The sequence below is a fragment of the Convolutriloba macropyga genome, unplaced genomic scaffold (assembly GCF_964194025.1).
Source record: "Convolutriloba macropyga unplaced genomic scaffold, txConMacr16.3 SCAFFOLD_570, whole genome shotgun sequence".
In the NCBI taxonomy this organism is placed as follows: domain Eukaryota; kingdom Metazoa; phylum Xenacoelomorpha; order Acoela; family Convolutidae; genus Convolutriloba; species Convolutriloba macropyga.
In genome coordinates this window covers 25,926-49,673 of record NW_027451948.1, presented here as the reverse complement: position 1 = coordinate 49,673, position 23,748 = coordinate 25,926, and the positions used below count along the sequence as shown (strand labels likewise).

Here is a 23,748-nt window from a genome sequence, read left to right as displayed (position 1 = left end):
AAAGCGGTTCCCTTGCCGGTGTCTTAAAAGAAAGATATTTATGTATATTCTTGCACGAATCATGCAAGTTCTTACAAGATATTGCAAGACAATCACCCGCACGGTTTCTGGCTAGGGTGTGCAATAGCCTTGCGATTTCTGTATCTTCTGGTTTTATGGAAAAATCTCAGCAGAGAAAATGAAACGGTAACTGTTAGTAAGATAAGTTATTCGTTATTATTGCTAACAAATTTGTGTATGTTTCTTCTGCGCATGTGTTTGTTATATTTTAGTGGGGAGGTGATAAAACATCTGCAGTTGTGATCTACTTTCTGTCCATGAGTGGTATTATTCTGACTGCAGCTGCCTTCTTCGGCTGGCCAGCCCTCCTCCCCTACATCTATGTTGTGGCCATGCCCATATTCCTCGTCATAAGAGTCGTATACTATTTGTTAGTACTTCATTTGCTTTGTAAACATGATGATTTTTTTAAGTAACCCTACTAAGATCACTTATGGTTCCATATAAGACATCAAAATTTCCATAATATGATCTGGTTATGTTTTCTAAGTTCAATATTTGTATTATTAATAGGGGCGCAGCTTAGAACAAGTTCCGTTGATTGATCGAATATTCCTAAGCTCTGATAACACCGAAACGGCAATTATTATCACTACTTAGTAGAATAGCTTGTCTTTGTGGACAAATACAGCGTCCATAATGTCTTTCACGTGCCTGATAGCAGTCAGTTGAGCCCAATGTATCAAATATGTTTGAGTAGAAAGTGACAAAATTTCTTCATAAACAGACTTCCTTCGCATTCCACTATTAGTTTATGCGTTAATTCTGACGTTCCATCAGAGAACTCTGTAACCCTTGTAGCAACTTTAGAATAATCGCAGAAATAAATACAAGAAACATAAAAGAAATCAGAGTAAATAACCCCGAAAGAAAAATTGCGGACATAGCTTTTGTGACTATTTTAGTTCCAAAAAATGGCAATATCTATTGCTGGACGTGTCCCTCTTCCTTCAAATCAACATGTTTGCTTTTCTATGGTGAGTTTCATTTTTTAATTTCTTATTACTTGTCTGCAAAACTACAGATCGTATTTTTTCTACCTCAGGGCTGGGACTGAGAGTGTGAGGTATGCTCAAATCACTTTTGGACTGGCATACGGAACTCTACTCTACACTGTTAGTTTTTAGTTTTAGTGTTATAGTTGTTTCTTTATGTCACTTTATCTAGATCAAGTAGAAGAGAAATTATAGATGGATTTTTTGGAGCGAGCAGCTGTGAAGCAATTATTGGTGCCGTGATCGGACAGCTGAAATGCCTTTCCATGTATAATTGTGTTGTCTTTTAACCCTAAAAATACAGTGGAAACCAAATTTTTTTGGCAACTGCTAATCTTTCCTGCCCCTTCGAGAAATGGGTTAACATTATTTTCCGAAAACAAAAAAGACAAGGAGAAAGTCAACAAAAGTTTCAAAACCTACAATTTTGTTTGAAATTTTTTCCCAAGAAAGAGTGATAACAATTTGTTGATCTCTGCAACTAATAATAATATTCAGAGTTAAACAGATCTGAAGTTTCAAATCATGACTATTTTTCAGAATGGTAAATTAAAACATTAGCCATGAACTGGTCTGTCTTTTCTTTCGTGTAAATCAAAAGATCTATGACAACTGTCAGATTATTCATTCTAAGAGGCGAGACTACAGCGAAAATAACCAGAATGCACGACTAAATTTTTTGACAAAATCCATGAAACTGTTACATAAATGAAGTTTTTAGCTAGTGACCAGAAGAGCTTTTAAATAAGAGACTGAAACATCGGACAACAGAAAACTAGAGCTAAACACTGTCAAGTCATTTAACTTGAACTCAAGTCATTTAACTTGTAACGATAATTATTACCACGTTGTGAGAATTTTTTTAATCGCATGAAGAGATGTTTTCTGAATGATAAAGTTTCTAAAAACTCCAAAAAATTGAAAAAGTGTTCTACTTTTTCTGTAAGATAAAAAACGTTGGGAGAAGAATTTTCAAATGAATCGTGAATTTAATTCTTAGATTCCATTACAATTTTTAAGGAGATAAAAGTTTAGACCTTTATTTGGTTGCATTTTGAAATACTTTGCAAAAAAATCAATAAGCGACTTGACAAAAAATTGATTAAATACAAAAAAAATTGATATTTTTCTTACCTTAATTTTGCTTCTCATTCATTACTAAGAAGTCAAAAGAATATTGTCTTGGCTGAGTAATTATTCGTTTGAAATATTAGGAAACAAATATCAAGCAGATTAATTCCAGTCAGATGCTAGTGCGGCAAACTGGCTCCCCCCATTAAAAACGGGTGTAACTAATATTTGGCTTTGGCGATTAATTTTCAAGAAATATTTTCGTTTTTGCTTTTCCTCGGCTTTTATTGCAATCTCAATGATAATTTTCTCGCATAAATTTGTCTTCAGAATATCTTCCCATGATCACAAAATTCTCCAGCCGCTCGGTTTTTTTTTGTTTCTACAAGAATTAGGTTTCTGAGCAATCCAGTTGAAAACTTCAAAAATATTGAAAATGTTGTTTGTTTTATTGTTGTTGTTCTATTTCCAAAATGAGTAATTTCGGCGAGATTTTTTTTGATAAAAATTGGCGTCTTTTAACTAAAAACAATTTTACCATACCTCAATTGGCAGCACCTAAAACTCACCTAGTACTCGATTCCTTTAAAAGAATTGTTTAGAATCATATTATAAACCTTCATTCTGTTTCGTGGTTTTTTTTAACATTTGGTATATTTGCTGTGATAAGTTTGCTGTCCTAATTCAGCCTAATTTTTGAGACAAACCTGAACAATTATCTATGAAATAGTGAAGCCGTTTGATGTTGTTCGAGAAGAATTTATGACACATAGCAGTTGAACATTTTGTATGTCAACGAGGATGGTACCAAAAACACGTTGGTTATATCATAATCACAGCGTCATGAAACCGACATCTGTAGTGTACCTGTTTTATTTTTGAACTGAACTTATTTTGTTCCTTAGAACAAACTTTGTCTCAAGGGGCCCCCTCGAGTCCTTCCAAGCCCATATGTTGGGACTTTATGTTGATTTGAAAAAAAACTGTAAACAAGAATATTTGTCGAGAATGCTATGTCAAACTGTGAAAAAGAACTTACATCAAAAGGAGACGCCAAAAAAAGCAGCAAAAAATCATCAAATGGACGTTGACCTCAGAACAAATTACAATTTTTTATGATTTACCTCTATAAATTTAGAGAAAATTTAAATGTTGGCATTCGCGTTGCTGCAAAACTGTTACATAAATGAAGTTCTTGCCAGCGTGGACAGAAGAACTTTCATTAAAGAGACGGAAGCATCGGACAACAAAAAATTAAAACTAACCAAGGACAAAAATCAAAAACGGAGGATCTATTTTTGTAATTATATAGCATTAAAACCGTTAAAGAGGTTGAAGATTGAAAAGAGAGTATAAAAACGCTTCAAAATAGGACGCGCAATTTTTTCTCAAAAGTCTGGGTGACTCAAAAAGTCAGTGATATTTTTTTAAAATGTATTTTAAAAAATCAGTTAAAAACTATAAAATTCAAATAAATTCAGCTTATGATGGCAGTAGCTTCATCGCAAAACTAACTTCAGAGTCAACAATTACCCAACACCTGCTTATCAAAAAACCCAAACCCTGGAAAAAACAAGGGACATGCAAACTTGAGCAAAAAATAAATGAATAAAAATGCTTCATTACCACAGTATTCCACGATTTGTTATGGTTTTGTGGTAGTGAATTTGAACATGATATGATGACAGTGTGTGAGATAATTCCATTACGAAATAAGTCTGAAAATGAGGCCAAAAATAGCATCATAAAAGAGTTCAAGCAAGTGTTCCGTAAGCAATCAAAAGAATCGACAATCAAAAGAATTCCATTTACAAGGTGATTCCTCTGAATCAATGGATCAAAAACTTCAAAAACATTAACCACATTGCGCTTATTGCGTGACAATGCCCATTTAAACTATTCAAATGGTATCCAATTTTTTTGCATGTGTATTTACTGCCTTTTCTAACAGGAAATGTTTCCTTAGTTACAAGCAACGTCGAAAATCTTTTGCGACGTTTCAAAGCCAAAAACGACCTCAACTTCACCCGCCAAACAACAATAGCAATTATAGTGACGTAAATATTAAATGTTATCTACGAGCTTTGTGAGAACTGTCGGACATTGTAAAATAATCACAATTAAGGAAAATTTGATTTATTATCAGTTACACTGGTTGTATGTTGCAATATACGCAGATTCGATGCTAAAAAACAAACAAATCAAGCTGAGCGGAGGTGCTATGTTGCTTATTCCTAAAGTTTTTAATTCCAACCAAGATGTGATTTATTCGCGAAATAGGGAAAACTTTGGAAGCATTTGGATTGAAAGCAAAAACAATTCGAAAAACAGCTTTTTTGTTGCATCAGTTCATAATGACGGAAAATAAATTAGTAATTTCAGCTATTTCAATAGGTCAAATAACAAGTGAAAACAAAATTCATGATAGTTTGGAGAAAAAAATTAAATACCTCTTTGAGAAGTAAAAAGCGTTCTTAGATAACTTTTTCTTGCCATACAATTAACAGTCTTGGTTCAAGCTACTCCAAGGATCAAAAACTGGCAACAGTCTATTTAAATAAACCATTAATGAATGACACCATCAAGCTAAGAGCCCATTATTATATCTTTGGGCCATTTAGCAGAAGACATCGTTTTCCGATTATCTGTATAATGGTTGGCTGAAACATCAGAAGAAATTTAGTGACAAGCAAAAAATAAATTTGATCAAATAAATTCTTCTAAATGACTTTTCTGTTACTAATATAATACATTTATCCTAGCAAACGTTGTACTATATGATGATAGAGAAAATTAAAGATTTCAAACCCCAAAAATATTTCTAGTTTTTCGTACGATTATTTACAGACTTTGTTATAGTTTGGTCTTTAGACCTGTTACGAAGCAAGAATTACACGGTTTTCGTCGATCACCTCATCCTAGCGAATCAGTTGGACCTTAAACGATTTCTGCGTGGACTCTAAAAATTGGTCCAAAATTCATAGTGATACAGGTTACCATGCTTATTAACCACTGTATTGACCGAAATACGTGTCCAATGAAACTATTCTAACTTTTCTCTCACCAATTTTTAGGAAAGGGAACCCGGACAATCGTAAAAAAATAGGTTTTTCTGTGTTGCAAGCATGTTTTCTAAATCCGCTGAAAAGCTTAATTGAAGCTAAGTCAATTCACATATGAACAAAGATAGTATTTTATCTGCAAGGCAATTTGGTTTTTGGAGCTGTTCCTTAACACAAGACACTCTTTTTTACAGAAACTGTACGCTCGACATTTGATTACAAAAACTTTGACTCAAATACTCTTCGAGATCTATATCAAACTTTCAATTTACTTGATCTTGACATACTGTTCTAAAATTGCTCTAACTGAATTTTGGAAGGAGTTGTCTACAATTGATACAGACATTTGCTCAAAACCGAATTCTTGTTGAACAGCACGGGTCTGACTGGATTGAACACAATCAAAAAGCCTTTGATTGGAACAATCGCATTAAAATTCCCTAGCAGAAGCCTCGGATCTTTTCAACAATTGCCCCCCCCCCCTTTGCAAAGGGGGGGGGGGGGCTATTCTTGAATAGAATTTAAGCGAGTGATTTATTAACCAATCAGAGACGACTAATAAATTTCCGTGTATGCTCATACTGTGTTAAACTGGATAGAATAAAATGCGCCATGCTAGGGCAATTAGCCGAATTGGAATACAAAGCGAAAAGAATTTCCGACTGGCGGGTCGGTGGGCGCGCTTCGCGCGCGTCGCGGCTTTGCCGCGATAACCGACCCGCGATTTCCGGATTACATGCCATAGTGCGTGAGAAGCATGGCCGTGAACAGCGGTCCGCAATTGCGCTTAAACCATTTTTCGGCTATCTAAACTATAGGCCAACTAATATTGTGGTAAAGTATAGCACAGAAGGGGAGGCGATTCTCTACTAGGTACAAAAGGGGGGGGGGGGGGGGGCAATTGTTGAAAAGATCCGAAGCCTCTTGAGTCAAGCCCAAGAAAATATGACATAAAATGGTTAACCAACACTCGGAAAAATTGAGCTAATAATTGGTGTGAAAGTAGGAAGAGATGTAAAAGAATCCGCTTGTTTTTACTTAAAATCGTGTCCCAAGTTTGTTAGCTGTAATCAATCAATAACTTAACATATTTATGTCGTGTAATACAATTTGGTCAGTTCTACTTTATTTGAAGTCGCCTCTTTCTGGGTCAACTCTGTGAGGCAGAATGAATGTGGATCTTCCCTCGGTAGCTACTGAGATTCCATAATTGTTTCGAATCATTTTATTGGGTGAGAAAATATATGCTCAAATGTTAATTGTTTTTTTATTAGGTCAATTTTGTCGACCGATATTTTCATCAAACAGAGTTTTAAGTAGTATCAAAAGAAAGCTTGTCAAGAGTAAAAGTTCAATTTAAACAGATTTTTTTTTCAAGAAACTTTTCTTTTCCTGCCATTTCAGCAGGTTATAAGTCTTATGAAGGTAAGCCTCAATTGCATTGTTTTAATAGCATTTTTCCAGTTTTTTTCCAAAATTTGGATCAAATGGGCTGAAATTATTGAAGAAAGGGACGATTTCCTGTTAACGCTTAAAAAAAAGAAAATTTCTGAACATATGAACAAAGACGGTTTTTATCAGCCAGGCAATTTGGTTTCTGAATCTTTTCCTTAACACTGGACACTTTTTTTACAGAAACTGTACGCTCCAAATTCGATAACAAAAACATTGGCTCAAATGGTGAGTAAAATTTTGATTTGAACAGATTTTTTTAAACGTCTCGGCTTTTCTGTCCATTTCGGCGGATTTTATGACTTAAGAAGAAAAATCTCAATTGCATTATTTTATTAACATTTTTCTTAATTTTTGCTGAAGTTTGGATCAAGCTAAAAATATAATCAAATTATTGACGAAATTTATTTTACGTTAACGCTTAAAGATAAAAGAAAAATAGTGAAAATTTTTCTGACTCTTTTGGCTAAAAGTCTGGTTAAATTTTTGAAAATTGAGCAGTTTTTCCTCTTTTTTTAAATGAAAATGGTAATGATTAGGCTTCCTTAGACCACTCTGTCCAAAATGAAGGGTAGCGTTGACATTCGTGTACTCAGATGAGGTCTACTTCTGCCTCCGATTCTTAGGAAAGTGTTCTATCAAAATTCATAATCAATTATTGAGTAACTAAGATTTGTGACTAAAAATCTCCTACGCAATACTTCTTAAACTTACCTTTTTCAGCAGCCACACAGCAATAGAAATGCCAGTTTTGTTCTTGTTATTATTTTTTGAGAAGCAAATTTTTTAGATTGTGTTTTTGCTCCGTCTTTTAAATTTTTTTATCTCAATTATAGACAAGCATGTTCTCCTTTAAAAGTTCCTTTTCAGAGATATATGTTCCTTTTCAAGGATGTTCTATTGAAGCCTGTTTATACGTTATGTTATCTCAAAGAGACTCACCATTTTTTATGGCTCCGGCAGCAAATTTTGTCTGTTTTTAATGAGTTTTTCAGTTTTGCCAGCATATATGTTCCAATATTTAAGATCCAATATATCGAGGATCTAATTCGTTTTCCGTGGAGTAATTAATGAAACTTCCTAATGGTTTCAGATGATATGTAATAAATTTTTGCGGGCACGACTCGATAATTACCCGAACAAATTTAATTTTGATATACTGAAGATTTTTGGAAAATGATTTATCTTACAAAACTGTTGAACAAATACGTATTAATGATAAGGCAGCATTAGCAATGCGAACTTTGGTTTTTTCGTGGTTCTGCAAAATTCGAAAAAGATTTGGATTGCAATGAAGCGCTGTGCTCTTTTGAGAATAAATTGCCTTTTTTGTTTTTTTTTGTTAATTACAGACCAGAAGAATGAATATTAATTTTCATTTGGGCAAAAAGTTTGACAATTTTTTGGATTCAACACTGTTTTTTGTTTGTGATATTTTGATTTATGCTTATGCATGTTTTTGTTGCAACTTTGTTGTATTTGCACTCAATCTAACTAAAGAAAACCCCAAATGGCTTCTTAGGAGGCTAAAAGTTATAGAAAGTTGTTGTTCTTTAGTTGGAAGCTTATTGTTGTAATGAATTTATTTGTGTTTGAAAAAATAACGGTTTTCTGGATTGTGCTAATTTTTATCTTTTTTTGTTACATTGCTGTGTAAGCAGGGCAAAGAGAGGGTTTGCATTATGTTCTATTAAATTAGATTGAAGTCCTCATTCTGGTTCCGATTCTCTAATTAGTGCTTCTTTAGCTTTGAAACTATCAGTTTACAAAACTTTTCATTGACTTTTGAACGTTTTTGCAAAACTAAATTTTGCAGTCTGATCACATTATCCCATTAATAACAGTCAAATATCACAAACATCGTCAAAACATTGAAAAAAGTAGCAATATTTTACATTTGTCGTTTTCAGTGAATGGATTGCTCGGACACCATTTTCTGACAAAATTTAACCAAAGTTTTGAAGTCTCATAACTCATTATGTTAAATTATAGTTTTCATTTGTTTTGTTTGCAGATTTCGAGATGTAGGTGGACCTATACAAAGCCTTTATTTGACAGCTTTCATTGTTTTTGAAGTTAGTTATTTTCAAAAAGTAAAGAAGTATTTTTTAACTTTCCCGTTTTGTGTTTATTTTTGTCTGCCAGTATTTTTTTTCAACAAAAACAGGCCATTTTTTCTCATATTTAAGTGATTAATTCAGTTTAGGTTTTATTTGAGGCTATTTTGACTTTGTTATTAAGTTTTTTAAATTAGACAGACAGTGATTTTTGGTTGAAACTAATCATTGTTCTTATTTGATTTTGTCTTGTTTTTATTCATGCAAATGGCAGGTGTCATCGACCATCTAATCAAGCGTTATTTAATTCGTTTAGTAGTTTGAGTTAAAAGTGGTTTTTTGATCGATTCACATTTGGTTGTTCCTTAAGATTCTAACGCTAAGGGAATTTTACCGGGCAGTAAAATGAAATTTTTTTGTAGCCGGAATTTTTCACACGCACATGGTGTGTGGTGCCACACAGTGGAGACAGAATGATCAACATGTTCTTCGCATTCTATCCAGCTCTCATCATGTACAAGTTAGTACTGCATCAATTTCAACATGAAAATGGAGAGGTTAGTAGCTTTGATGAAACCACTAAGAAAATCTGGCATTAATAAGGAACCGCATACTTTCCGACAAAAATAACAAATTTACCCGAACCCGACCCTTAATTTTGATTGGCTAAAAAAGTCCCCTAGTGATCAAAGAATTCGAAATCTTGCAAGAAAAAGCAGAGTTCTTCCATTCTTCTCGCAATATTCTTGCCTCATTTTGAATTACGTTTTTTTACCTGCATGAATGAATATGGCACACCTGTTAAAATGTCAATATTAAACATGAAATAGCTATAATCCTGTCGGAAAACTGTCTCGAGTCATGTAAGCAACTGACAACTACCGGGTCGAGGAAAAACCGGAAAAATGTGTAAGATAAGCGGTGAAAAGTTGTTTTTTTCAACGCAAAGTTTGTACATAATTTTGCGGTGAAATGCGGTGAATTTCATCTCTCATTTTGCCATCTCTCACGACTAACTTCTAGTGTTTTTGTTTTGCATAAAATTAAATTCACTCTACTTTCTGTTGAACATGCGCGTGAATTTTTTTGAGATTTGCGATTTTAGCGGTGAAATTACAAATTTTAGCGGTACAAAGTCGTGATTTTTTGTAAGTTCAGCGCTTACTCTATTGGCGAAATTCACCGCTCAGAAAAAAATGTCAAAAAGATGTAAGATTAAGGGAGTTTTAGTGGAGGGTTAAATTTAACAATTCCTCTCACTCCCCATTAATTTCACCGCATTCACTACTGATCTCACACAATTTTAACAATATTTTTTGAGCGGTGATTTTATGTAATTTCATCGCAATCACCGCTTATCTCACATAATTTGCACAATTTTTACAGAGCGGTAATTTTTGTAAATTCACCGCTAATTTCTACGTTGAAATTATGTAATTTCTACGCCACCAGCAATAAACTTTTTTTCACCGCATTCACCGCCTGATTTATGTAATTTCACCACATTCACCGCTTATCTTACAAAAATTGCCGCATTCACCGTTTATCTTCTGCGTTGAATGGTGGTGACATCTCAACCCGGGTTTGAGCTAATTTCAGTTTAATTTGGGTTGCTTTCCCCTCTTTTTCATTACGGTCCCGATGCCGGCACTACCCAGGGCGAGGTGGTAGAAATATGACTCGACAAAACGTCGTCTGGGGGTGTCATTCCGGGTCGTTAAATACACGGTCCCGGAAGAAGTTAATGACCAGGCAATTCGAATCATAAGTCTGGTATTTCGGAATAAAGACGCGGTAGGTCGAATCATAAATCTGGTATTTCGCAACAATGACCCGGTCATTCGATTCATAAATCTGGTTTTTCGGAACAATGACCCGGTCTTTCGAGTCATAATCCTACCGTTTCGAATCATTAATCACCGCAATTCGATTCAAGCGGCCGTACTTCGACTCATAAATCCACATAATTCGAGTCATGCATCTCGTATTTCGAACCACAAATATGGTATTTCGGAACAATGACCCGGTCTTTCGATTCATAAATCTGGTATTTCGAAACTATGATCCGGTCTTTCGAGGAATAAAGCTTGCGCATCGAATCATAAATCGCCGTAATTCGAATCATGCGGCCCGGACTTCGGATCATATATCCCCAAAATTTGAGTTGCATCTCGTTTTTGGCATCCCGAACTACCAGATTTATGAATCGAATTACCCGCGTTGAGAATTTCGTCGGAATCAAACATAAGAAAACCTCGGTTTTACTTGTCGGAAAAAATCTACAGTTGAACTAACGAACAACTTTTTGAGATTTTCCAGTATGTTTTGGGTGTAGGGACCGGCTGCGGCGGCGTTACAAACACAAATATAGGAGAATTGACTCCGAGCAAACGTTAAAAATCCGCGCTCTAAGACTCTCTCCGAGTAAAACCAAACAAACAAAACAAAACAATACAAATTATAACATATAGCTTAAGTTATGTGGGAAAATTGTCTCAGGTTGACTGTGTGTGTTTCCCTCCTCCTTTCTCATACGGGCTGGAAGCCGGCTACGGCGGAATTACATACAAATAATTATAGAAGATTTTGAGAAGATCGTTAGGTAAAAAACAAGCTCAAACTATATCTCCAAACACAACAAAGCATAAAAAATTGCTAAATGAATAAAAATGACTATCACTATAAAGTTAGCAATTTTTTGAGATAAACCCTTTTTATTGAAGAACTTAAAAGACTTTTTTCTGAACGATTTGTTCAATGATATCGAGATCGAGCCTCGTAGCAAAGTCGAATCTTTTGCTCTCGATTCGAAGACCGCTGGAGATGGTGCGAGATTGATCATTTGTGCTAATGGACTTTGGATACTTTTGAAGCCGACGCTCTCGATACTTGGATACTTTTACAGCAATATCAACAATTTCGACAAAACCGACAAAAGCCGACGCTTCATAACATCAAAATCGATGATTCCGACAAAACCTATAGAAACCGCCAAAAATTATCAAAAACCCACGCTTCTTACAAGCAAAACTGATGAAACCGACAAAAACCTTCAAAAACCGACGCTTCTTACATCTTTTTTGTCGGTCTTTCTCAACACTGGAACAGAAATAATTTTGTTATTGTCTAGTCTATTGACCCACCGTCGCACAGTTTCGCACTGTCGGGTTTGTCGAATCATTGTTGAACAATTTCTGATTCTTCGCGCTATTTCGCATAATTTCGCAAAGTTTCCCGGAATTTCGATTCGTACTCAAATTATTGTCTGGACTGTCGAGTCATGGGTGTTTTGCGTCTGGATCGTCTGGTTCATACTTCCACGACCTCAACGCGGGCATTGTTACAAATGTAGCTACAAAAATACCCGGGCCGAGGTGTCAACGCTAAAAAACGCAAAATTATGTAAGATTGGCGTTGAATGCGTAGAATTGATGTAAGATCTACGCCTGAGCGTAGATCTTACACAAATTCAACGCATTCAACGCTAATGTTACATAATTTAGCGTTGAATTTTGGCGTAGATCTTATATATTTAGCGTTGAAATTTAGCGTTGATCTTACATAAATTCAACGCATTCAACGCTAATCTTACATAATTTTGCTTTGATTTTTGGCGTAGATCTTACATATTTAGCGTTGAATTTTAGCGTAGATTTTACATATTTAGCGTTGAATTTAGCGTTGATCTTACATAAATTCAACGCATTCAACGCTAATCTTACATAATTTTGCGTTGAATTTTGGCGTAGATCTTACATATTTAGCGTTGAATTTTGGCGTAGATCTTACATATTTAGCGTTGAATTTTAGCATTGATCTTACATAAATTCAACGCATTCAACGCTAATCTTGCCTAATATTGCGTTGATTTTTGGTGTAGATCTTACATATTTAGCGTTGATTTTTAGCGTAGATTTTTATTTATCGTTGAATTTAGCGTTGATCTTACATAAATTCAACGCATTCAACGCTAATCTTACATAATTTTGCGTTGAATTTTGGCGTAGATCTTACATATTTAGCGTTTAATTTTAGCGTAGATTTTACATATTTAGCGTTGAATTTCGCGCTGATCTTACATAAATTCAACGCATTCAACGCTAATCTTACATAAATTTGCGTTGAATTTTGGCGTAGATCTTACATATTTAGCGTTGAATTTAGCGCTGATCTTACATAAACTCAACGCATTCAACGCTAATCTTTCCATTCCATTTCAGACCACTTTACGATTTCAAAACTTTTTAAAGTTTTTTTTTCAAAAAGTCTATTTTTTCATTGTTTCGACCGCTATGCTTCACAGGTGAGAAACATGAGGTCAGAAAAAAATCATTTTTAGTGCTCTTTTATAGTGCAAAACTCAATTCAGGCCATGTTACAATTTCAAATTTTTCAAGTTTTTTTTCGAAAAATTTATTTTTTTACTGTTTCGATTCCTATACTGCGCAAGTGAGGAAAATGAAGTCAGCAAAAAACAACCTTTGAGTGCTCTCTCACGGTGCAAAACCATTTCAGACCATTTTAGGAATTCAATTTTTTTTTCAAAACTTCGAAGAAAATTTAAATTTTTCCAGTACGCCTCACATGGTAAATGCATTGAATATGCTAAGTTAAATACTACGCAAAACTAACGCAAAATATGTAAGATCTACGCTAAATTCAACTCAAAATATGTAAGGTCTACGCTTTATAAGAATTGCGGCTCTTAAGGAAACCAAATTACTGTGGCACAATGGTAGAAGAGGCGACAAGCAAACAGGAGGTCAGCAGTTCGAGCCCCATACCCAACTGGAGGTTAATAGTTCAAGTGGACGCTTTGATTTTTTGTAAGATCAACGCTAAATTCAACGCTAGTTATGTAAGATCTACGCTAAGTTCAACGCTAAATATGTAAGATCTACGCTAAATTCAATGCTAAAAATTTAAGATCAGCGGCAACTAGCTTTGACAAGTCGGAAAATTTACCGCATTTTTCTTACACAATTTTGCGTTGAATGCGTTGAATTTTTGTCTTCAAATTCAACGCATTCAACGCAGAATTATGTAAGAAAATTGCGGTGATTTTTCCGACTTGTCAACGCTAGTTGCCGCTGATCTTACATAATTTTGGCCAAATTCCTCGGCCCGGGTACTGATAGACACGTTACCAACCGATCCGCACAGTCCTCCAAAGATGTGTAACCAACATCCGATCTGATTGGTAAACATCTTACGAAATAGTTTAGCCAAATTAATTGTTGTGCAGTCCCCGGGTCGAGGTTTTGACAAAAAATAATGTAAGATTAGCGGTGATTAGCGGTCAAAAAACTTTTTTCACCGCAAAGCGCCCGCATCTTTTAGCGTTGAATGCGCTGAAAGCGGTGAATTTTTGTAAGAATTGCGTTGAATTTTGCGGTGAAAATTTTTTTTCACCGCATTCACCGGAATTCTTACAAAAAAGAAACTGCCGTACAAGGGTTCAAACCTCTACCTCATACGTGTCATCAACTTCGTAATCCACTGCGCCATCTGTCACTTACTTCAATGATATTTCCTGTGAATATAAGTTAAGCGTTGAAATTAGCGCAGTGAACATTTGTAAGATTTGCGTTTTTAGCGGTGAAAAATTTTTTTTCACCGCATTCTTCTGGTAGCGGTGAATTTTTTTTTCACCGCATCCTCCCTGTAGCGGTGAAAAATTTTCTTTCACCGCTTAAGCGCTGAAAAAAAATTTTCACCGCTTAAATGTTTTTTTTTCACCGCATTCATCGCATTGAACGCAAATCTTACACTTTTACTCAAATTCACCGCAAATCTTACATCTTTTAGCGATTTTTAGCAGTGACACCTCGACCCGGGAAGTTTAGGATGTTAGGAAGGCAACTGGTGGAATACTTACCAACGGCCACTAGATGCCAACGTCTCCCTGATTCTTCCCGTTAATCGCAGTCTATTACTATAGGCTTAGGCACTAATTATAAATTCAGATGAGCCAAATATTTCATTTCTACAGAAAGGAAGTTTTTAATTTTTATATATAAACAAATTCTGATACCAACTAGAGTTCAAGCGTTAAGCTGTTTCAAGCTGTTTCAAAAGGAGGTATGAACAAAAAACCTCTCTTTCTTTTCTACGCTCTTCCATTTGTTCACCAAAGCAACTTTTCAAACTTTATTTGCTCCCAGAATTTTTGGTTTCCTTGCTAGCTCACTTATCAAAAAAAAACTTTGAGTCGTAAAAAGGACTTCTCCAATACTCCGCTTCGAGTCGTAAAAGTTGGTGATTTGTAGATTATAACCCAGACAAATTTCTCCGCGTTCACAATATTGTTGCTAAAAACACAAGTGATGAATTTATCACATTTTATTTATTAAGGTTTATATTCTATAGAAAAAACATAAGTAATGATCTTTTTGTTCTGACCCCTCTTGAGGGGGGAGGAACTATATACTCAAAATGGTTTTTTTTTGTTCAGACAATTTTGGCCGATCGATATATTCATTGCAGAGAGTTGAGACTGGTATCATTAGAAAGCTTGCCCAGTGTAGAATATGGAATTAAAAAGATTTTTTCACTTTCTTTTTTTACAGGGAGTTATCGAGGTATAAACTTTTGAGAAAATAGGGTGAATTCCGTTGATTTTATACACACTTTCCGGAATTTTTTTTACTAAAGTTTCGCTAAAATTTGCTAAAATTTTAGAAGAAAGTGTTGTCGACAATATTTTTAAAGACAAAAAAACTGTCGGCTATTTTTTATTTTTTTTTGTCGAAAATTCTGGCTAAATATTTCAAAATTCAGAATTTTTTATCAAAAACAGCACGAAATAAGTTACTATACTCCACTTTGATTAAATTAGCAGGAAGTACACACTCAAACAACATTACACAATTTTGTAGACTTAAAGGGGTATCATTTCTACTTCAACTTCCGTTGCGAGTGCTCCGTAATAAAAAATTTGCCGTTATTTGCTAACTTTAATCGTTGATTATCAAAAACGCAGCAATTATTTTTGATTTTTTTTACTACCAAAATATCTGTACCTATAAAATTCAAAAATCAAGTGTTCTTAATGGTCGAACAAAATTAGTAGAGCTAGTTTTGGACGAAACTTGGACTGCTACAATCAAAAAACATTTCGATTGTAATCAATCGTTATTTTTTAATTAAAAAGTTCTATATTTTTTATGTATTAAATAAATAACAGAACATTTCAAATCGAAGCTCACTAGTGATAGATCCAATTCGTTTCCTAATTGGCTCCAAATTATTGTATCTAATTTATTACTTGAAAGCTTATGGTCGTTTTGAATTTTTAAATATATTTGATTTCTAAATAATTAATAGCTTATTGAACTTTGCAAACATTTTTCTCTTAATTTGGTCAAATTGTAACTTAGTGTCAGCAATGAAAGAAAACTTGATCATTCTACTGAATTAATATTCAATCTTTGTTGCGGGTGTACAACTTATGTTAAGGTTTTCTGGCTTTGATACTACTAGATTTCACATCTTTTTTTGTTTTCAGGTATTTGCCCATTTTTCACGTTTTCTAGTTTTGTCACATTATCACGTTATTGACAGTTGAAATATCACATTATTGGCGTTAGAAATGAAACGCAATTGATAAAATTAAAATCTTTACAGATCTCGATTACGGTTTTAACGGCTTCGACAATACTTTATCGAAGAATTTAATTGAATTTTAAATTTTGTCATTAACTGTCGGTCTTACTTTGTCTTTTTAGTCGTATGAAATGTCCTGTACATTGACCCGGTTTTAATGGCTTTTCATGGAAAAAAAGAAAGGCCAATACTCTGATATTAGTAGATAGCTGTTGGCTTTCACGACTTTGAAAACTATTCTTTTCCAAAATAAAAAAAACAAAAAAAACACTTTGAAATTTTGTTCCTTTTATTGTTTGTTTGTTACCTAACCTCGTTATATACAGACCAAATATGACAATATTGTTGTCAAGGCAAGTTGTCCAAAAATTTTTTGTCACATAATCTAACATTTTAATGAATTCGTTATGAGTGTACTTGCTTCGACTCTGGTTTTTCACAAAAAATGTAAACTATTTTTTAATTTTTTGTTATATTTTACGGTCTTTTTCTAGACGTAAGATATATTCTGGATAATTGCAGTTCTCAAGGGCTTCTTTTGGAAGAATACATGAATCTATTTAATTATTTCAATTTTTAATTGATGGCTTTCATGTCTTTGGAAAAAAATTTTTCTCCAAAAAAAACAAGTTTTTCTAAATTTTGAATTTTTTCTTTTTTTTTTACCTTTTTTCTTATTTTTCTACTTGTTAACTTGTTTCATTAATGAGAGATCACTTAACACTTTATTGTTGTTCGAAGAAGGTGCAATCGAACATATTTTGAGGCCAATATATGACTTTAGGTCTGAAAAAGCATTTTCTGTCAAAATTTGACTGATTTTTGTCTGCTGTCTGTTTGTTGTTATTTTTGTAATCCCATAAAAATTGAATACCGACAGTTCATTATTACCACTTTTAGAAACACCGTTAATCGTAAAACTAATGGAATATTTCAGCTTATTTTCAACACTTTGAAATAAATTGTTCTTTGAAAAAAAATGAGCCAATTTTTCAAATTTACTGATTTTGTTCCTTATGATCTAATTATTACGAAGCCTTATTATGGACTGGTCTCATGTTTTGTTTGTGAATTAAAAGTTATTTTGTTTAGTTTCAGTATTATCTGACGCTATTTTGACTTTGTTGTTAAGTTCTTTTTTTTAAAACGGACAGAATTTTTTTTGATAAAATTAATGTTTGTTGTTTTTTGATTTTGCTGTTTGTCTTGACAAGCTTTCTTAATACTGGCATATCTAACCAATCTTGTGCATCAGTTTTTGCTCCACTAAGTTATTTGCCTTGGAGGCTATCTTTTCATTCACACAACAATTTTTTTGGTAGACAATTATGCTAAAATTGTGGATGAGCGGGGTCGGAACCTTTTGTGCGATCGCACATTACCGAGCCTCCTTGTTAAATATCATTTCACATTCTGTTTGCATTTCAACATCTCTTATAATTTTGGCGCTCTTCAGTGTAGAACTTTTGTCATAGATAAATTAGCGTTTAATTTAGCACTGATCCTTAGAAAATCCACTTTTAAAAGTTGCTTGCGTTTCCGGGTTGAACAGAAACAGCTGTTGGATTCCATAGCGAGTTGTTAGGTTTGATTTCTAAATAATTAATGGCTTATTGAACTTTGCAATTATTTTTCTCTTAATTTGGTCAAATTGTAACTAAGTGTCAGCAATGAAAGAAAACTTGATCTTTCTACTGAATTAATATTCAATCTTTGTTGCGAGTGTACAACTTATGTTAAGGTTTTCTGGCTTTGATACTACTAGATTTCACATCTTTTTTTGTTTTCAGGTATTTGCCCATTTTTCACGTTTTCTAGTTTTGTCACATTATCACGTTATTAACAGTTGAAATATCACATTATTGGCGTTAGAAATGAAACGCAATTGATAATATTAAAATCTTTACAGATATCGATTACGGTTTTAACGGCTTCGACAATACTTTATCGAAGAATTTAATTGAATTTTAAATTTTGTCATTAACTGTCGGTCTTACTTTGTCTTTTTAGTCGTATGAAATGTCCTGTACATTGACCCGGTTTTAATGGCTTTTCATGGAAAAAAAGAAAGGCCACTATTCTGATATTAGTAGATAGCTGTTGGCTTTCACGACTTTGAAAACTATTCTTTTCCAAAATAAAAAAAACAAAAAAACACTTTGAAATTTTGTTCCTTTTATTGTTTGTTTGTTACCTAACCTCGTTATTTACAGACCAAATATGACAATATTGTTGTCAAGGCAAGGTGTCCAAAAATTTTTGTCACATAATCTAACATTTTAATGAATTCGTTATGAGTTTACTTGCTTCGACTCTGGTTTTTCACCAAAAATGTAAACTGTTTTTTAATTTTTTGTTATATTTTACAGTCTTTTTCTAGACGTAAGATATATTCTGGATAAATGCAGTTCTCAAGGGCTTCTTTTGGAAGAATACATGAATCTATTTAATTATTTCAATTTTTAATTGATGGCTTTCATGTCTTTGGAAAAAAATTTTTTTCCAAAAGAAAAACAAGTTTTACTAAATTTTGAATTTTTTCTTTTTTTTTTACCTTTTTTCTTATTTGTCTGCTTGTTAACTTGTTTCATTAATGAGAGATCACTTAATACATTATTGTTGTTCGAAGAAGGTGCAATCGAACATATTTTGAGGCCAATATATGACTTTACGTCTGAAAAAGCATTTTCTGTCAAAATTTGACTGATTTTTGTCTGCTGTCTGTTTGTTGTTATTTTTGTAATCCCATAAAAATTGAATACCGACAGTTCATTATTGCCACTTTTAGAAACACCGTTAATCGTAAAACTAATGGAATATTTCAGCTTATTTTCAATACTTTGAAATAAATTGTTCTTTGAAAAAATTGAGCCAATTTTTCAAATTTACTGATTTTGTTCCTTATGATCTAATTATTACGAAGCCTTATTATGGACTGGTCTCATGTTTTTTTGGTGAATTAAGAGTTATTTTGTTTAGTTTCAGTATTATCTGACGCTATTTTGACTTTGTTGTTAAGTTCTCTTTTTTTGAAACAGACAGAATTTTTTTTGATAAAATTAATGTTTGTTGTTTTTTGATTTTGCTGTTTGTCTTGACAAGCTTTCTTAATACTGGCATATCTAACCAATCTTATGCATCAGTTTTTGCTCCACTAAGTTATTTGCCTTGGAGGCTATCTTTTCATTCACACAACAATTTTTTTGGTAGACAATTATGCTAAAATTGTGGATGAGCGGGGTCGGAACCTTTTGTGCGATCGCACATTACCGAGCCTCCTTGTTAAATATCATTTCACATTCTGTTTGCATTTCAACATCTCGTATAATTTTGGCGCTCTTCAGTGTAGAACTTTTGTCATAGATAAATTAGCGTTTAATTTAGCACTGATCTTTAGAAAATCCACTTTTAAAAGTTGCTTGCGTTTCCGGGTTGAACAGAAACAGCTGTTAGGTTCCATAGCGAGTTGTTAGGTTTCTTCAAACTAGGTCAGTTTCCTTAAAGAAAAAATTGGTCAAGATTTTTGCTAAACTAATTCAAACATTAAATTTTTAATTTTGTGGAAGCGAATTGTCCGCCTGGGTACCCAGGTTGAGGTCCCAGACGAAAAGTCGATATTTCCAGACCCAGGTTGAAATTTTTGGCCCCTCATATAGAAAGATTGATTTAAAATGAAAATTTTCAATATTTGCACTACATTTGTCTCATTTCAACATTTTTCAGTTCCACTTGCATCCAACTGATGATATGAACGCACTAAAATCTGATGAACGCACACGAAAGTCTGGACATGAACGCACGAAAATTTGGTGAACGCACAAAAATCTGATAAACGCACGAAAGTCTGAACATGAACGCACGAAAATTTGGCGAACGCACGAAAGTCGGGACATGAACGCACGAAAGTCTGGTTAGCTCGCGAAAGTCTGATGGACGCACGAAAGTCTGGACATGAACGCACGAAAGTCTGGTGAACGCACGAAAGTCTGGTGAACGCATGAAATTCTGCATATGAACGCACGAAAGTCTGGACATGAACGCACGAAAGTCTGGTGAACGCACGAAAGTCTGGACATGAACGCACGAAAGTCTGATGAACGCATGAAAGTCTGGACATAGGCACTTTCCGTCTGCGACGGTCTGGACATATCGACTTTCCGTCTGGGACCTCAATCTGGGTATGAATGTGAATCGGAGTTAAAAATTTTGTTTGCTGAGGCAGACTTTATCCCGCTACATGAAGAGATGCAAAAATCTTTAATGCTCGAATTTTTGATTTCTTCAATCAATGTATGGTGTTATTGTCCGTCATTATGAGGATGGTGTACAGGGGATGGGATGAAGTTCGCGTGAAATATTTTTCAGACAACCTTATTTCGCTATCAACTAAAATATTTTGTGTTTTGATTCGCAAGAAAAGAACTGAAATCTTTCATTAAGACATATTGAGGTTCCTGGTGACGTCTGGAGATGTGTACCCCCCCCCCAAAAAAAAAAATTACCTCAGTACAAAAAAATTGGTTTATTTTTGCTAAAACAAAAATAGTCTATTAAAATAATTTTTATTGCCCCTTTTTTAATATATGGTTAGAATGGTCTTTATTAGAGGGGGAAAATGCATGGCAAAAGCTCTGTTCTTGAAGATTTTGAGCTTAAAACTGTGCACAATGTTGAGTCTCAAATATGAACTTTTGTTTGCAGAGCTCAGTAGTTGGATAGGTCCTAGCCTCAATGTTTTTTTCACTTTCTTTTAAAGTGCTTGGCTTACTTTATCTTTAATTTCATAATTAGGCTCATTTTAGAGCTAATCTTGCTTGATTAAGAGTTAAGTATTTGAATTGATTTTAAATTTAACATTTTTAATATATTGTATCATTAGATTGCGACCTTTTCGTAACAATTATCCGTATTAAGCGCTCCAGTATTAAGCGCTTCGCAAGAAACGCTGAAAACACGCTAAGAAACGACGAATTTCTGCAACATCAGCTCTTTGAAATGCCAAATTTGTTGAAAATCTACGCGTATAAACGCCAAATTTGTGCAAGATCCACGCGTATAAACGCTAAAGTTTATAAATATCTGCGTTTAGATTTGCTAATTTTATTTTAGAAACAAAAACTTTATGAAATACAAATGGTAACTAGCGTTGACAAGTTAACAAGTTTGCGGCAATAATATAATCTAACATAATTTTGCAGTTAATAAATTTAACACTTTCACCGCCCGGGTCGATGTTTGGCAGTGAATTTTCGTAAGAAATGCGGTGAAAAAAAATAATTTTCACCGCGTATTTCTTACATCTTTTTGCGGTGAACGCGGTGAACGCCTTCAACTGCTTAGTTCACTGCGCCAACTCTCACTTAACTCTGTTAAATTTATTGTGATTTTAAATCACATTGGGTAAACTTTGGAAATATATATGCGGTGAATTTATGTAAGAAAGGCGGTGAATTTCGCGGTGAATTTTTGTATGAAATGCGGTGAAATGCGGTCAATTATTTTTTTTTCACCGCATTCACCGCTTTCACCGCATTTCTTACATTAATTTGCCACAAAAGTCGATGCGGTGAATTTTTGTAAGAAATGCGGTAAATTTTGCGGTGAATTTTTGTAAGAAATGTGGTGAAATGCGGTGAAATATTTATTTTCAGCGCATTCACCGCAATCACCGCATTTCTTACAAAAATTCATCGCATTCACCGCATTTCTTTACAAAAATCTACCCAAAAACCTCGACCCGGGCGTAAAATTATGCCCAGATATCGCTCAGATATAATTTCCTCGGCCAAGGTATAGTTCAAGATTGTATTGTGATAGTGTGCGACATCGCAGCGTGTTGATCTCTGACTGGTGGTACGAGGAATTCCTGACCAACAGCGACGAGCCCTCACTCGCTGCAAACTTCGGATGGGTGTTTGGAATCCCCTACGGCTTCATAGTCGTACATTTTGTGAGTAAAGTTTATGCAAAATAATCAGAATTTGAACTCATTCGTGAAATTCTATCAACTAAATTGTTTACAAACCGTAATAAAACATATATTCTAAACTTTTGGTTGCTCTTATTTGGTTGCGACTTCTTTTCAGATGTTTTCGGAAAGACTAACTCTCAGGCTTTTTGGCTGTAGTTTAAGCATCGGCAAATTTCATGCTTTTCTTGAGTTCCCAAGGTCATTGGCAACATGCTACAAGAAGGAGGGCAGGAGTTGAAAATCAATATTGATTGTCGCTTGATCCCATATCCTTGAACCTACATAATTGAAAAGAAAATACTGTAATGGTAACAACACCAAAGGGGTGGATGAAGCTCATGCTTACTAAGACCGTATCAAAAATTTCAATTAAAAAAATACGGAGAAAAAAATCCGAACGAGCCGTATGCCGTTTTTACCTTGGCAACTCGTACTTCACCGTCTTGTCCAGGGGATTTTTCCACAATCCTTCCAATGGGCCAAACTGTAAAGTCTTTGAGTACCCACACAACATCTCCAACTTTCAGAGGCGGCGGGTTTTTGTCTATCAATTTACGTCTCTTGACTAACGTCGGTAGATACTCCTAAATCAAACGCCGCCACACGTGGTTCATCAACTGCAGAACATGCTTCCCGTTCTTGAAACTGGCTGGCTGTTGATCTCTAAAGTTTCCGGGTGGCAGAGAACTGTACGGGCGTCGAATGAGAAAATGGTTAGGAGTGACAACATGTTGGGCTGATCGGCACCGTTTGTCAACGGTCTGGAATTCAGGATTGCTTCAATTTCAACAATTATTGTCTCAAAGATGTCCCAGGAGAGACACTTACGTCCTAGAATGATCAAGAGTCTCCTCCTGGCGCTCCGAATCGATCACTTCCAATAAAATCAGAAGCCAATAAAATGAGTGCCGTACTGTGGAATATGTTTCCATGTGGTTATGACTTCAGCTAGGGCTTCATAAATCTTGTCTTTGTCTAAAGCTTTAACCGACTTCTTCAGCTCTTTGGAGGCGCCGACAAATGTTTTTCCGTTTTTGCGGTACAACAAATTAGAATGGCATCTTCTGCAGATGAACCGTGGATATGCATTGAAGAAGGTGTCTGCATTTAGACTTCGACATGTTTCCAAATGGATTGCTCGCGTAACGAGGCATGTAAAAAAAGTACTTGGTGTTTCTCGATTTTGCTTTGTTTGTCCTCATTATAAAACGGGCCAAAAAAATCTTGTCATGTGTCATCGGTTTTGTTTTTTAGGGAAGCGAGATGCAGGAAGTAGGGCCATTATTGGTTGCACATTCTGCGTGTCAAAACGACGACACAGAAAACATCAAAAATTTATTGATAGGAGTGTTTTTCGCAGTCCGATGAGGTAGTAACGTTGTTGTACGAATACTTTGACCGGTTATGTTGCGTGAAGAGACCAAATTCTGTGCGCATGTTCAGGTATAGTCTCGCGTTCTTTTCCTTTGCGTCCA

At 34.6% G+C, this 23,748-nt stretch overlaps 2 protein-coding genes across 2 annotated transcripts in view; both read left to right on the top strand.

The window, feature by feature from the left end:
- LOC142357070 (uncharacterized) overlaps positions 1-303 on the top strand; it is a 44,124-nt gene extending 43,821 nt beyond the window's left edge. Inside the window, exon 5 of the mRNA XM_075408783.1 lies at positions 273-303. Within this exon, the coding sequence (XP_075264898.1) occupies positions 273-303 (31 nt within the window). The remainder of the gene's footprint in view (positions 1-272) is intronic.
- On the top strand, positions 268-22,316 carry LOC142357071 (uncharacterized). The gene is made up of 5 exons (XM_075408784.1): positions 268-430; positions 966-1,037; positions 1,106-1,175; positions 9,120-9,217; positions 22,120-22,316. Exons 1-5 carry the CDS (start codon positions 318-320, stop codon positions 22,274-22,276), a joined length of 510 nt encoding a protein of 169 aa, XP_075264899.1. The 5' UTR covers positions 268-317; the 3' UTR covers positions 22,277-22,316.
- The last annotated feature ends 1,432 nt before the right edge of the window (positions 22,317-23,748 follow it).

Bases quoted from the DNA above. Each gene is read 5' to 3' on its own strand.
- LOC142357071 (XM_075408784.1), top strand. From the start codon at position 318: ATGAGTGGTATTATTCTGACTGCAGCTGCCTTCTTCGGCTGGCCAGCC. The intron at 431-965 runs GTTAGTACTTCA...TGACTATTTTAG, and splicing joins ATAAGAGTCGTATACTATTT to TTCCAAAAAATGGCAATATC. The intron at 1,038-1,105 runs GTGAGTTTCATT...TTTCTACCTCAG, and splicing joins AACATGTTTGCTTTTCTATG to GGCTGGGACTGAGAGTGTGA.